Here is a 14,418-nt window from a genome sequence, read left to right as displayed (position 1 = left end):
GACTAGCCTTGGCAAGTTTCAAGTACTTATACTGCACCGTGATGACCTAAACACAAAACAATATACTTTGAAATATGTGACATCACACTGACTCACAGGCTGAACCTAAGGAATGGATTTTATGCTCATTTTTTGTCCTAATAATTAACCCATTACTGCAAACTTCACAAGAATTACTTTTAAAAAATACTTTATCGATATAAACTGATTCGTTCTTCTCTGCCTTCATCATCATCAGCCTATTTATGTCCACTGCTGGACGAAGGTCTCTCCCAGTGATCTCCATTCACCCTGTCTTACGCCAGTTGAGCCTATCTTATGCCTTCAAGTTTTCTTAATTTCATTGCACTACCGAATGCTCTGCCCTCCTCCCCTGCACTTTCCTTCTCTTGGCACCCATTCTCTCTATAACCGAAACAAAGCCCAGCATATAGTTTCTTATACGCTGAATTTGATTCCTAAAAACTCCGTTTAAGCACTGGAAACCCGATGTAGAGCCAATACTAGCGTTTTCGATATGCTGGAGGGAGTTTTCAGTTGTGGATAGTTCATCAAATTAATTATTAATTAATTACCATATTAAGCTTTAAACAATTATAATGTCAATGTTTTATTCGTACCAATATACTCTCCATGGCCAGGAGTAAATGCGAACAAGTTGTTTTAATTTTCTTTGATGTGAAATGGGGTTTGAGCTTCGTGGGGCTAATGTAGCACCTGTCTTTAGCGTCCCTTTAATACGCCACATTTCCTATGCCAGGTTCCCAATGACTTCCTGGCCGACTCCTGCCACGGCACCAGTGTGGAGGCCGACTACTCGGGCGGCCTACGGCCGTGGCTCGTCTCACTCGGCCTGCCCATGTACGAACCACTGTTCCTTGAGGCCCGGCTCTGCGACCTAGCGCGCATCGCCCAGCTGCAGGAGCAGGACCTACGGGCACTGGGCATCTCCAACGTGCGGCACGTCCGGCACCTGGCGGCCGCCATCGGCGCGCTGCAAATGGAGCAGAGCCGCTACGGCCTCGAGCTACGATGACAGCTCCTGCAGCAGTGGCACGCCACTCGCGAGCAGGTGGCGCGCACCTGCCAACGCTTGTTGTCCAGCGGGAGCGACACCAGGGCGCTGTGGCGGCGGGCTTCGTCACCGTCGTAGACGCGAGAGGGTGGCCGGTACACCTTCTCTGTGTGGGCGACAGCGGTCGGTGACTGTGTACCGTGAACGGAAGCGGACAACATTTTTGGCCACTGCGGCCCGCCCTTGTTTAGGAGATGCCAGAACCGAGTGTGGTATTCAGTGTGTGACTACGGTGCACAAGATTGCTCCCTGCGTTGTGAAAAGGCGTTAGATAATTTCATGCTTGCCTGCTGCCACGGCCTTCAACAGAATCTTGTTTCGTTGCTGTAGGCTCAGAGCGTGGCTACTGCAGTTTCTTGTGCAATGTTGGTCAGCGGCTACTTAGCAACTGTGGAAAAATGGCCATCTTCTTAGAGGTGTTGGAAATAAGCACAGTATCAAGTCTGTAGATGCCAGAAACGATATCAAGGCCCACGTGCACAACTTGAAATCGAAAAGTGTGCTGCAATTTTTTCACAGCAAAGGTTAAAGTGCAGTCCCCACTTCCTGCATCGTGGGCCTAGGCCACTCAAAAACTAGCTGTTCTTTCATGACGCCTGTGTTCCAATGACATCTGCATGAAATATAACTAGGCCATATGTGAGAGCTTCCTGTTCTGCAAAAGACTAACATAGAGCTATGCTCTTTAACTCGTGGCCAGTGATATGATCTCAGTCTAGACGACTGGTTGCATAGAAGCAAAATTTTTCCTTTTTTTTCTGTTGCTTTTATTGAATCAGACACACACATTCCGAGAGTTCATTGAGCACTTACCAACCCTTGTCACTAGACACGTATAATTTTGAAGACACTGGTGCTTTACATTCACTGCGATTACAAGATCCACACTTTGCCCAAAAATGCCAAGTTGAGCAACAAGACATGCAAGTTGCAGCACCAGAGTACAGGGGTGCCATCATAAAATTAAACACAACTGGCTCATGCCGGTGCGTTTCCATTGTTCACATGTGGTTTGTTTACATGACCATTCTGGAACGGAAAGACCAAATATACTATTATTCTTTCAAACTTTATTTTTGGTGTCTATGATTGAGGATGTTCAAGTTGCATATTTGACTGAATCAACCACGGCTGTTAGAGCTGCTAGCACAACATTTTTGGAACTCTGAAACCATAAGAAAATGCAACTTTTTTGTAGCCCGGTCAAACAACATGAAACTCCGAGGTGCACAGCCCAGTTTGCACACACGGACACACAAACAAACACACACCATTTCCCCACTGCATGCTTAGATCGCAAAAAAATGTTCTATTAAACTTTTTGGTGGCTCCTATGTTCTCTCAATTTTTCTGAGCAACTGCGCACGGCCTTCATCAAAAGAAACGTGTTTGACGACAGCTGATTCTGCAGTGTCTAGCGAACCTTCTGTTGCATCTGTAAAGCTAGAAGAGCTCTTCAGCTTCAACATGCCGAGATTTATAACACCAGGAGTTTCGTGGGTGCAGCATGGCAATCGGAACTCCCAGTATCCATGCTACTTATGGCTTTGCTTCTTTTGAAAGGGACTGTGCATTCGTGTCAGGAAACCCAAATTTGTACTTGTAAGCATTTCGTATTGTTTGCCAACCATTTTAGGTGCCTTATAAGGCTCAACATGCTACGTTCTTGTCAATGGTCTTGTTAGTTTCTCGCACATACTCTGCACCTATTAATTTCCTGGTAAAATCTTATTCTTGCTGGTACATGTAAGCAGAGATTACATTTTGCGTGCTGCTGCTAACTGGAAAATTGTTCAAAACACAAGGTGGAACCAGTCTTGTGCTTTTATACCTGCAATGCACAAGTACATGATCAGTGAGGCAAAGGTCACGGAGTGTCTTCACATTTTAGGCAACAGTGACTGCATTGCATGTTTCAAGGTCGATTCTAATCTGAATCGCTAGTTCAGTGCCAGTTTTTGCTCGTGCAGAACTGGCACGGCATGACCTGCACGAGCCCTGCCCTACCTCTCAAACAAGTACAGCGAATGTTGTGTACATGTTGTGCACGAAGTCTGCATTGCGTCCGAGTAATGGCAACATGCAGACGTCGCCATGTTGAACTGGTGAAACAACTCGTAAAGATGCAGCGCCTCCTTAACTACTTCGGAAAGTGTCAGTGAACCTAATGGACTTTCATTGTCACTGCTGTCGCAGTGCCATTCGTACAATTCTGTCTTGGGCAAGAAGCGCAATACAAGCCACATGTCCTTTACTATACTGCAGCTTTCCTTACCTTGACATATTTGCAGTAGGACAGCAAAGCCAAGTTAAAGAAAATGTGCCACTAGGTGCTTTTCTTTTTAGTAATATTGGCTGAGACTTGCTTCCTAGTGCCATTCTGCCTTCGAAGCCATCTCTCAGGCTTTGAATGGAAAGAGTGGCTGTCAGGAAAACAGGCCTTGTGCTGCAGTACACAAACTTGTGCTGCTTGTCACAACCATTGTGCATTCAAATTGACTATGCACACATTCTGCTAGAATGTGTGTGTTACACAGGCTTTTACTTATATACTCAGCGATGTGTAATGACTGCAAGCCAGCGTCTTCTAAAGTGCTAGCAAAGCACACACTTCTAGTAAGCCGAGGCACCATGGCAGAAGCTTTAAATCCTGTGTCATTCGACACCGTGGGTGCGAAGTTGGAAAGCAGAAGTCATGAATTTGCACCAGGTGGTGGCTAGAAAATGGTCATCACTTCTGGCATCTCGAGAGCAATACTCTTAAAAGGAGAATGTCATTGTTTGTGTGGTAGAGATGACTTTTACCTTGTTTGCCATTTCCATGCTGTGGTCATAATGTGCCAGTCTCTCAAGAGTTGATATCATGTACCACCAGTACATGTTTACTGTGTGCAACATGTCATGTAGCTTAAACATTGCTGTATGTCAACTCTTGATGCTCTGCTTCCGATTTTGCGTTCCTAAGATTACCAAAGTGATAAAGCTCTTTGTGAGATTGATCCATTGCATGTTTGTTGTGCAGGGAAGTGTTTTACAATAATGTTGTAAATAACAAAAAAGAAATTGCGCGCATGAAAGGTAACATTTGCCCATGATGTATGTGTGTGTGTGTGCATATGTACATGCGACGGTTAACAGTGCACACTACAGGAATTGTCGCACAAGATGTTGCAAGAATGATCCAGGATGGGCTAATATGGGCAGTTGTTGCTGCCGGTTCATTCACCTTGGTGCACTGTTAGGCCTCCCCTTTGCCATTATGTTGTTTATAGAGCAACAGTTTTTTTTTTTTTGCGAAATTCTTGCATTAGGTGCGCCTAGGGGGCTAAAGAATTCTCGGGCTGCACTAATGTGACATGGATAAGTGCAACTTCTGTTCCAGTGTTTGTGCTTTTGAGATTTGTGAATTAAGAATTTTTCGAAAGATTGCGTAAATCACACTTAATAATGAAAGTCCATGAAGTGCTGCAGTCCTCAGCCATCAGTAGTAGTTACTGCCTTGTGCATTTGTCTAGTCAAGCGTAAGGTACTTCTCACAATACTGAAGCCGTAGACCTGGTCATGCCTGGTGCTTCCTTTGTGCACTTTCAATACCAACGTGGAATCCACTCACTTCCAGCAGGGAAATGTAAATAGCGCTGTAAAGAAATCAAGTCATGTCTTTCTGTGCCCTGTACTTTACCAAGATGCCGAGATAGCTGTTATTGTATGTACAGTAAAGCTCCTGTGAATAAACTATGTTTTTAAGTATAGCCATGTGAACTGTGAGTGAAAGTGCAGTTGGTGCCGCAGTTTTATTCCAGGAGGTTTAAATCCAGCGGGTAATCAGACGTACCCTACAGCTGAAGGGTCTGTAGCCAACGGTAGTATGCTGCCGTTGGTTCAACTACACTGCTTCAGCAGATGTGTTGTGCTGCTCAGCAGAAAGTCGCGGGTTCAATTCCCGGCATTTGCAACTGCATTCCAATAGGGGCTTAATGCAAGAGCACTTGTATACCAAGCATTGGGTCGACATTTCAAAAACCCAATGTAAAAACATAAGTGTGCTCACTGTCGCTACTCCTTCAATCAAAATTATGTGCTATACAAGCCGGGGAACCTGGTGGCACCTACCCAAAGAAAGGGAAGAAAAGAAAAGAAGCTTCACTCTAAATATCAATTCGTGGTGCCGCAGTTTTATTCCAGGAGGTTTAAATCCAGCGGGTAATCAGACGTACCCTACAGCTGAAGGGTCTGTAGCCAACGGTAGTATGCTGCCGTTGGTTCAACTACACTGCTTCAGCAGATGTGTTGTGCTGCTCAGCAGAAAGTCGCGGGTTCAATTCCCGGCATTTGCAACTGCATTCCAATAGGGGCTTAATGCAAGAGCACTTGTATACCAAGCATTGGGTCGACATTTCAAAAACCCAATGTAAAAACATAAGTGTGCTCACTGTCGCTACTCCTTCAATCAAAATTATGTGCTATACAAGCCGGGGAACCTGGTGGCACCTACCCAAAGAAAGGGAAGAAAAGAAAAGAAGCTTCACTCTAAATATCAATTCGGGGCCTTCCACTATGGTATCGCTCATTGTTGCTTTGGGATAGTTGTATCGAACACTTCAATGAAGCATTTGGTGCTCTTTTCGGGCTGTCTGTAAAGTAATGCCCCTTACATTTTTACAGCAATATAGCTGTTATATCGACACTACAGCAGCTGCATTAATGGAGTTGCTGTAAGCCATTGTCGTTTTAGCTGCCTGGTAAGTATCATGTCGCTCTGTCAAAGATAACATAGAGATTGAAGAAAAGAAGGCTGGCTCAATGAATAGTGAACATGCGTCCTGAACTTTCAAAAAGTGCCACTCCAAGAGATCTCCGCCACCAGGACACTGACATAAGCCTGAAAACCTGAAGGGCACACTTTGGTTGGACAACGTTTCCCCATCTGACATGGGTTACTTATTTGGCATTCCCAAACTTTCACCTTTTAACAGTGTAATGTTTGAAGACGAGCGCACGAATCATGCACTTTCGTAGCTTCATGCACTAGCATAATCTTGTACACGAAGTGTGCGCATGCCTTAATTTTACTATGCCACAAAGCTGCATAAATCTACATGGAAGCTATCGTACTTGCTCATGCAAGACCCGCACACAATATACAGTGGGAGGAGGGTGGGGTGACGAGCATTACAGGAGCGGCACTTACGGCCACCTGCTGCCATACACGGGGGCTCCACAACGTGCAAGCGTTGACGGCATGTTTATGCAAGTGTGCTTCTCAGCATGGTAATGGTGGGATCAGTACTTGAATTTTCTAAGCTTCGTCCGTCATACCTCTTTGTTACTTTGCAAAGTGTTCACGTTCGACAAAATGTTGCGGTATAAATTATTAAAATTGCCATGACTATGCACGTACAGAGTCTTACTGCCTTTTGCGTGGAGGCAAATAGGATTGCTTGAGCCAATAAATGCATATAAAGCATAGTAAGCAAAGCCAGAAGAATGTCCAAAGCCACAAGTATAAAGATTAGACAAATCCATGTACTACCCATCATTTCCATGGTAGCTGAGAGTGAAATGCCAGAGTTTCTTTTCCATAGTAAATTTCGTAAGCTCTACGGGGATAATCACCACGGTGACGACAAGGTAAGGCGTCTGCTGCGAGTAAACCACTGAGGAAATGCTTGTGCATTGGAGAGAGTAGAGCAGGAGTGTCTGAGGTTGTCACAAGAATGTGCCCCATTGTCTTGCAAGGTCTGGGTGTACCTTGTCCCTGTATGTGGTACTTGTCCCTGTATGTAGTGGCAGCAGCGGTGTCACAAGTAGATTCGGGGTAGAACGTAAGTGGAGGAACGTTAGAACATACAAGGGAAAATCCCACGATTTAATGGTTTTTTTATCAGACCAACCAGGAACCAATGACAAACGTACATGATAAAGAGCATGCGGTTTTTCCTGGTGCTCGCTGCGCACACGAGTTCCAACATTTTTCCACGGGTAACTAAGCACAAATAAGACGCCTTTAATGTTATTTGCGTTCTTTGGGAACTCCATATACTTTCAGGGGGCTAGCTTTCTATCTAGCCATAGTCCTGCCAACTTGGGTCCCTGGATTAGTGGGTATGCATGTATCACTGCATATGTGCTGCTCTTCAGTGAACCTCTTTGGCGCCAGCTTGGTTCACTGTGTGTGTGCCACTGAGTAAGAGCTGCCCTTCTGAACCTCTTCGACATCGACTTGTGTCCCTGGGTATGTGCTGCTTTAATAAAAAAAAGATCAGAAATATTTTCCAGTGCTGTACGGAATCTAACCTGTATCACACATACTCAGACAATATTGTCTGAATATATATTGACATGCCTACCATGTGCGAAGTTTGCGGTAATGCCACTAGATGGCACAGCATGGTCAGCGGGAAGAAAAAGAGTGGATCCCAGCTGCATATCGCCTCTTACGTAATGGGTCTCTGCAGCGGCAATACGGTCTGTCGCTACGTTGCTTCTGCCAGAATTTTTGCCAGCTGTGTGCCACTTGCTGCTGTGGGACACAAGTGGCAGGCTGTGGTAGATTTTTTTTACAGCACAGCTGTTTACAGCTAGGGTTCTGTGCAATTTTTGTGTCCGTCAGCAAATCTGTGTGAGCAAAAACTATCATGAGCAATGGCTCGCACGTCGTCTTTTTCCACAGCTGACTCCATTGCCGTTCATCATTCCAACGTATAATTTCACTTCTCTTCTGTGATCGTAATGGGGAGATTGAATTAAAATTTTTTTTATTTATGGGTGTATGAGTCATTGCTCAAGGGGTTATGAGCCATTCATTGTCTTACATGATCGACAAATTTCTAAGGGGGTAGGCATATAAATGCTTACGCATTTAATAACAGAGGTGATACGAGAATGTGCGTGCATGCCTACTGTCACGATGACCACCGATCAGGACAATCAATATGTTCGTACCTTTGTTCAAAATTCTGTGTCACATCTGTGTCCACCTTCACAGAGTGGAATGGCTCATGAATTTTCTTTCACTCTCTGTAGCAACAGTGTCAGTGAGCTGCAATTTTTTATCACATGTGCTTTATTACTTTTCTCATTTTTTTTATATTTGAACATCGAATATCTTTCCTAGTTTCCCTCCCCTCCCTGAAATTTTGTGCTGCTAGTCGTTTGATTTCCAGGATGTGGGGCCATTTCTGCCGCACTCAACGGTAACCACCATGTTTGAAGGAATCAACATCAACTTTGTGGCCATGGTGTTTTGTTGCTCAGCATGAGGTAGTTGGCTTGGTTACTGGCCACCATTTGCCGCAACCTAATGGGGGCAGAATGCATAACACTTGTTTACTTAAACTTATGTACATATTAAAGCACCCCGATGGTGAACAGTAATTAGTCCCCTGCTTCAGTGCACAAAACTTCTAATAGGCTTAGTGGATCGCATTTCATTGTGAGCATGTCAGTTCCTGTGCTCGGCTGTGGCCCTCGTGAGAGACACTAAGGCCATAAAGAGCCAAGGCTTATTCTTGCACCAGCGAAGCCGGGCCGGCTCCAAGCACGCCGACCACCGCTCGGGGCGTCACGCACCACAGGCAGTTCTCCCGGAAAACGCCGAGAGGCAGCTGAGGTCATACAGCACTCTGAAGAAAGCTTGCAGCCTTTGGATATTATCTTGCCCTCAAATAATAATTCTCATCTTGCAAGCCTTTCCTTTAACACTGCATACCTGGCACTTTCGGGTCATAAAGTGCATGCACATTATCGGTGTGACATGGCATTCTTGACAAAAATGTAGCAAACTCAGTTTTTTCAAGTAAACGCAAGACAGACAATTATTGTTTAGGGGCAAGATAAGCCCCAAGGGGTGTAAACGTTTTCTGGTGCAATGTTCTGTCCCCAAGATCTTGCTGTCTGCCATACTAACAATGGAAATTATGACTTTAGGCAAACAAATGAAGTAGCACCAGAACCAACGTTCCCTTATTTCACATATTTTTCTGTAGGCACCTGTAACGATGATCCCTCACGAAAGGCAATGCCAAGGCTTGTTCTTAAGCATGGTCGGCTGTGAGCCTGCCTCCACACATGCAGCCTAATTTAAATGCTCTTTTTACCAAGAATGTTCTTACGAGACTGAAACACCATATTTTATTACCCTTACCTTCTAAAGAAACCTCTGCTAATCAAGTTTTGCTATTCATTCACAATAAACTATGCTGCACGGTCAAGGCGGCGACTGATTAAGTAGAGATACTGTAGTGGGCAAATGAAATGTGCACAGGAAAGTACTATAAAGAACACCTCTTACAAGTAACATCCAGGTGTGAAAGCTGATGTAAATCCCAGACTAAGCAAACAAGCCAATAACATGCCAACACAACATAGACCGGCAAAAGTCATGGAGTGTTCACATTTTATTTGTTCGCTATATATTTTGCTTGGCTGATTACTTGCAAACCTGATTGGTTAAACTACTTCCATAACTCATCCAAATAAATGACATAGCCAGAGAAGCACTTCGGAGATTTTGATATGTTTATTTACAGACCAAAAGCAGAAAATTACAAAATATATTGCAGTGCTTGCTAGGGTAACGCTACTACCATTCCAATGAATGAGATGTGAGCATTCTTTTTTTTTTCCTGGTCCTGACTTTTACATGCTTTTATTTTTTTACAATGGTCATGCCATCTAGATGAGGCATGATGGCCAAACAATGAAGCAGACAATACCAATTAATCTCAACAAATGCAAGCCGGCAACAAATTCATTCCCTAGCTCACTTGTTGAGCGTGTGTAAAAAGCTTCCTTTAATCTGCTACTTCATTCATTTTGCTCTTCAGGTCTCTCTCGAAAACTTTCTTTACATCACAAAAGCCCTTGCGAGTCTTGCCAAACGAGTTGGGGCCAGCAGACGTAGGGGTGTCCCTGCATGGGACAAACAAGATAGTGTCAGCTCCTGTGTTGTTCTCGCCAAACAAGTCTGCCTATTACCTGCCAATGTTGCGCATGCGCATTTTTGCTTCAGGCGGCATCTCCTCTTCTTCCTGCCAAAAGCAACAGTCACTCAGTAATTGTATTCAAACAAAATTCAGCAAGGATGGCAAAGAGAACTCACATCACTGCTTTGGTTGAAGGCCTCGGCGACGGATAAGCTTGAACTCTTCTTCACTGGTGCTTTCTGCTCTTTGGATTTCTTTGCATAAGTCACAAAGAAAAGAAGAAACATGTACGCAGTCAACAGTGTGCTATTTGAGCCAGGTGGTATATACTTGGGCAAAGAAGACAGCACTCTTGAATGGGACAAGAGGTGACGACAGATGCAAGCACTGACTAGCAACCAGAATGTTTTACAATGAAAGGCTAACTATATGCGGCCATTACCATCACATTGCAAATCATTTGCAAATCACATTCAAGAAATTGCAACTCTTCTTTGAGCAAAGATACAGATGGTTCACTGATGCAGGATTCAACTTGTGGATAGCAAACAGTGTAGTGCAAATTGTAAAAAAACATGCTTGCCAAACTTGGACTGGTGCACGATCATGAAAAGATATCGGGAGCAAAGAATGCGCAAAATTTTTGAAGCATTTACTATCCACAAGTATGGTGAATCCTGCTTCAATAAACCCTCCTTCTCTTTGCTCAACAATGAGCTGTCATATCTTAAATGCATTGGTAAACGTGTTCTGCTCTCACGCACTTAATGATGACTGCAATGCAGCCTTTCACTATGAATAGACATTATGGTCTCGCTCTCACGCACTTAATGATGACTGCAATGCAGCCTTTCACTATGAATAGACATTATGGTCTCCCCTTGTCAGATTCAAGAGCACCGTTTTCTTCGTCCATGTAATCAATGAGTGCCATTTACTTGTGAAGCTCGTAAGAACTTCTAAAAACCTCAAAATCTGTGGATGCCGTTACTGTATCTGCAATTCACCAGCAATGAAGGTCCCATGGAGAAAATTGATACTCACCATACAGCCACTGTTATCAACTGTGCCTCCTAATGTTGGGACTAAAGTCACCAATGAACTTCCCCCCACAATGTGTGCAAGTTAGTATACAGCGTGACCATACTGAACAGCGTGTTTTGCACAGGAAAGGGGAGACTCCAAGAGATGCCAAATTACTTCTGTACCACATGAGTTAAAAATTGTCCCATTTCTGGAAATTTCACATTGTCGTCATTCCCTATAATCCTCGGCCATCTCCAACAAGGTTTCTCGCCCTTCCGCACCCATTGTGTTACTCCAGTAACACTACCAGTTATTTCCATGTATATATCATGCGACTTCCCCATCTACGCTGTTCCACTGTTCCCCATCTACACAATACTTTGGTTTCTTTTCTTTTTTTCTACACCCTCTACAGAACTAAATTGAATCATGGGGTTTTACGTGCCAAAACAACTATTTGATTATGAGTCACACCGTAGTGGGGGAGGACTCCCGATTACTCCTGATTAATTCTGACCACCAGGGGATATTTAACGTACACCCAATGCACGGGACACGGGCGTTTTTGCATTTCGCCCCCATCGAAATGCGGCCGTCACGGCCAAAATTTTAACCCGCGACTTCGCGCTTAGCAGCGCAACATCACAGCCGCTAACCCACCGGGCAAGGTTCTGACTGGTGTTGTAGAAGTCGCGGGGCGCTTTTCTTGTCGCGACGATATATTGAATTTTTTACATGTGCTGGTCCAGGAGGGCACATGTAAAGCGGAGGCCCCAGGAAAACACTTCAGGTTATAATAACGCTGTGTCTAAAGGTACGTCGCACGTGCCTGCTTTGCTTCCGTTTCGCTAGCTCCGCGGCTCACGTCTACCGATTTTTGCACATGTTTTTGCAGAAGGACGTTTATTTAACTCAAAGCAGATCATTGAAGGTGCTTTCAAAAGATCACATAGGGCAGCATACGAATAGCCTCGCACGAGCGAAGATACCTCTCCAGGAGAGCAGGCCCGGTCTCTACTACGGCCTCTGCTGCTTCCCCGGGAAATCAGTGATGTTATATTGAAGGTAGAGCGCCGTAAGTCGCGAGAAAGGTACAATCCGGCATGAATGACTCAGCACGAGCGCCGAGGGCGCGAGAAAGCTTGTTCGACGTACACCCTGCAACGAAAAAAGCGCCCCGCGACTTCTACAACACCAGTCAGAACCTTGAGACACCGGGGCGGGTTACACCGCCTAAAAGAACAGCCCTTTACATAAAGCTTGTCGACGAAGCAGACACAGCTGCGTGCTCGCGTGCTTTCACCATCTTGTTATCAATCTTGTTATCTAATCTAATCTTGTTGTCACCATCTACGAACGGCACTGGCGTAGACATTACCAACAACACCACACGTACGTACAGAACCGCTCCGTTAATGCAGGAAAAAGAGCGACAACACTTACCGGTCCCCCAAACTTGATGGAAATCGGCGCAGGTCCCGGCTTCTTCTCCTCGGTTGCCTTAGCGCTGCTGAATGTCCGGGAGAACCCCATGGTAATCTTTGGCTTCTTGGCTGCATCGTCGCCGCCTTCTTCATCGCCAAGCTTTCGCTTCTCCGAGTCGACGGGGCTTGCAGACTCCCGCTCCTCATCGTCACTCTGGCGGCCTGACGCTACCGCAGTAGTGCCACCGCCTATGTCAACGGCAAATACACTGGCAGGTTTAAAGCAACGGCTCGATTAATCAAATGCCGGCAAGTGACACGCTGATCAAAACACACTGAACACACTGCTCTCGAGATGTCCGCGGTACGGCCGTGATCACGCAACACTCATGCCTATTTGCTAATGCAAAAGATCGCAAGATCACTCGCTGCTTATCACACTGCCCCGTTTCAATATATGTACTCAACTGTAATAAGCATTCCATTTCAAAAACTCGCTGCTGCGGGGAGTAAGGCGTCTGAGGTTCTAGTCCTAAGGCTAAGGCTAGAAACAGCTACCAAGACATGAGATCGTAACATGCACCAAACCCACCGTCCAACTCTGTTAATGAGCCTTGCAAACCATAAGAATGAGAAACAAACATGCACCAATTACCTAAACTAGCGCTTCCTTTATCGTCCCAGCGACTTCTTCCAGTAGAGCTCGCCATTTTGCGCGCAGATTGTTGTTACTAGACGACAGGACTGCTACACTGCCAGTATGCGCCAAAACGCACTTAAGCCCTTAAGCTTGTTCGTAAGAACCTTATTAACGCATTTATTCATATTTCATTAAAATATGCGGTTGTAACGTTCTTTCAGCGATAACGTTATAGTTAAAGATGTTAAAAATATTTTCGCGCTTGTCGTGTATTTAGGGAAGTTGGTGTGTGGTGTAGTTTATTCACCGCGTCGCTGTAGTCGTGCTTGCAGCTAGCATGGCGGCGGTGATAAAGGTGAGTTTTTCTGGCTGCGTTCAGCCGAAGACCTTGATTGTTCGCATCACATTTCCTGCAGAGTTAGCAGATGGTTGTTTTGTTTAGGCATTGGCCAAGCTAGCCGCTGAACTGGCTTGCTTCCGCACCGTGAATTAAGTACCCGTAAGGCCGGTCACATTAGGTTTAAATGGCAAGTAAATAAAACGGCAGCTGATAGTTGCAAACAAACAACAAACTGCAAAGATTTCATTTTGACGGCTGTGGTAATGACTGTAAGACATTGCTGTTGGGGTGGCCTGCTTTTGGACAAGTAATCGCTTTCGTTTGAACCCGTTAGGCGTTGTTTCATGGCTATTTGATGCTATCATATGATCGGATGATCTGAGAATCGCGCGTCACGTATACCTATGTGCGCGCTTCCCAGTGTCGCAACAGCGCCGCTTTAGGTTCAGAGTAATCTTGGAATTGCCTGTTGCGATAGCTTCTATTCTTGGGCTGCTGGCGCAATTAGTGTGTGCCGGTGAACCTCGACCCATGGTGTACCTCATACGCTTGCCTTGAGGAAAAGCTCTCACATGCACGGTAGTGCGATGCGCGTCGTAGTCCGTACGCAATTTCGGCTTGTCTGACACTTGACAATACAGATTTGGGCTGTGTCGAGATACCACAAGCCCGTATTTAGTTAGCGTGCGCAGCTGCCGGTAATTGTACAACATAATAAAAATACTCTCGGGCGTGTACTCCGATGAACGAGCGAAAGTAATGACGCTGCGCGAGCACCGCCGTAACATGAACGTATAGTATATGGCGAAACTTCCGCAGGAAAAACCCCAGCTGCAGTTTGACGAGCGATGGCCCAAAATGCGGCCGACGATATTGAAGCTGCTTCACCAGGATCCAATCACGAGAGACGAATGGCAGGGATTGTTCTGGTGAGTTCTCTTCACGAACTTGTGTGGCTCTGAATGCCCCATTTTTCCACTTCTTAA

The 14,418-nt window shown here is 45.2% G+C and overlaps 3 protein-coding genes across 7 annotated transcripts in view; 2 read left to right on the top strand and 1 right to left on the bottom strand.

Moving 5' to 3' along the window:
* The window catches only part of LOC135920545 (SAM and SH3 domain-containing protein 1-like), a 324,429-nt gene extending 319,602 nt beyond the window's left edge, over positions 1-4,827 (top strand). For both annotated transcript variants that reach the window (XM_070538776.1, XM_070538775.1), the window contains exon 20: positions 761-4,827. In XM_070538776.1, coding sequence (XP_070394877.1) covers positions 761-1,036 — 276 coding nt within the window. In that variant the 3' untranslated portion in view covers positions 1,037-4,827. The remainder of the gene's footprint in view (positions 1-760) is intronic.
* Positions 4,828-9,577: 4,750 nt separating this feature from the next.
* On the bottom strand, positions 9,578-13,251 carry LOC135920526 (PEST proteolytic signal-containing nuclear protein-like). The gene is made up of 5 exons (XM_065454826.2): positions 13,108-13,251; positions 12,472-12,701; positions 10,179-10,256; positions 10,055-10,107; positions 9,578-9,988 (listed from the first exon to the last, which is right to left on the bottom strand). Exons 1-5 carry the CDS (start codon positions 13,160-13,162, stop codon positions 9,871-9,873), a joined length of 534 nt encoding a protein of 177 aa, XP_065310898.1. The 5' UTR covers positions 13,163-13,251; the 3' UTR covers positions 9,578-9,870.
* Positions 13,252-13,351: 100 nt separating this feature from the next.
* The window catches only part of Cul5 (cullin 5), a 30,165-nt gene continuing 29,098 nt past the window's right edge, over positions 13,352-14,418 (top strand). The window contains exons 1-2 of one of the 4 annotated variants that reach the window (XM_065454819.2): positions 13,352-13,447; positions 14,252-14,361. In XM_065454819.2, coding sequence (XP_065310891.1) covers positions 13,430-13,447; positions 14,252-14,361 — 128 coding nt within the window. In that variant the 5' untranslated portion in view covers positions 13,352-13,429. Of the gene's footprint in view, positions 13,448-13,479; positions 13,620-13,678; positions 13,702-14,251; positions 14,362-14,418 lie in introns of those variants that run through there. The other 3 variants (XM_065454821.2, XM_065454822.2, XM_065454820.2) reach the window with 3 other exon arrangements.

Source organism: Dermacentor albipictus, chromosome 5 (genome assembly GCF_038994185.2).
Source record: "Dermacentor albipictus isolate Rhodes 1998 colony chromosome 5, USDA_Dalb.pri_finalv2, whole genome shotgun sequence".
NCBI lineage: Eukaryota > Metazoa > Arthropoda > Arachnida > Ixodida > Ixodidae > Dermacentor > Dermacentor albipictus.
The sequence above is the reverse complement of the archived record's forward strand: the minus strand, read 5'-3'. Positions and strand labels throughout refer to the sequence as shown.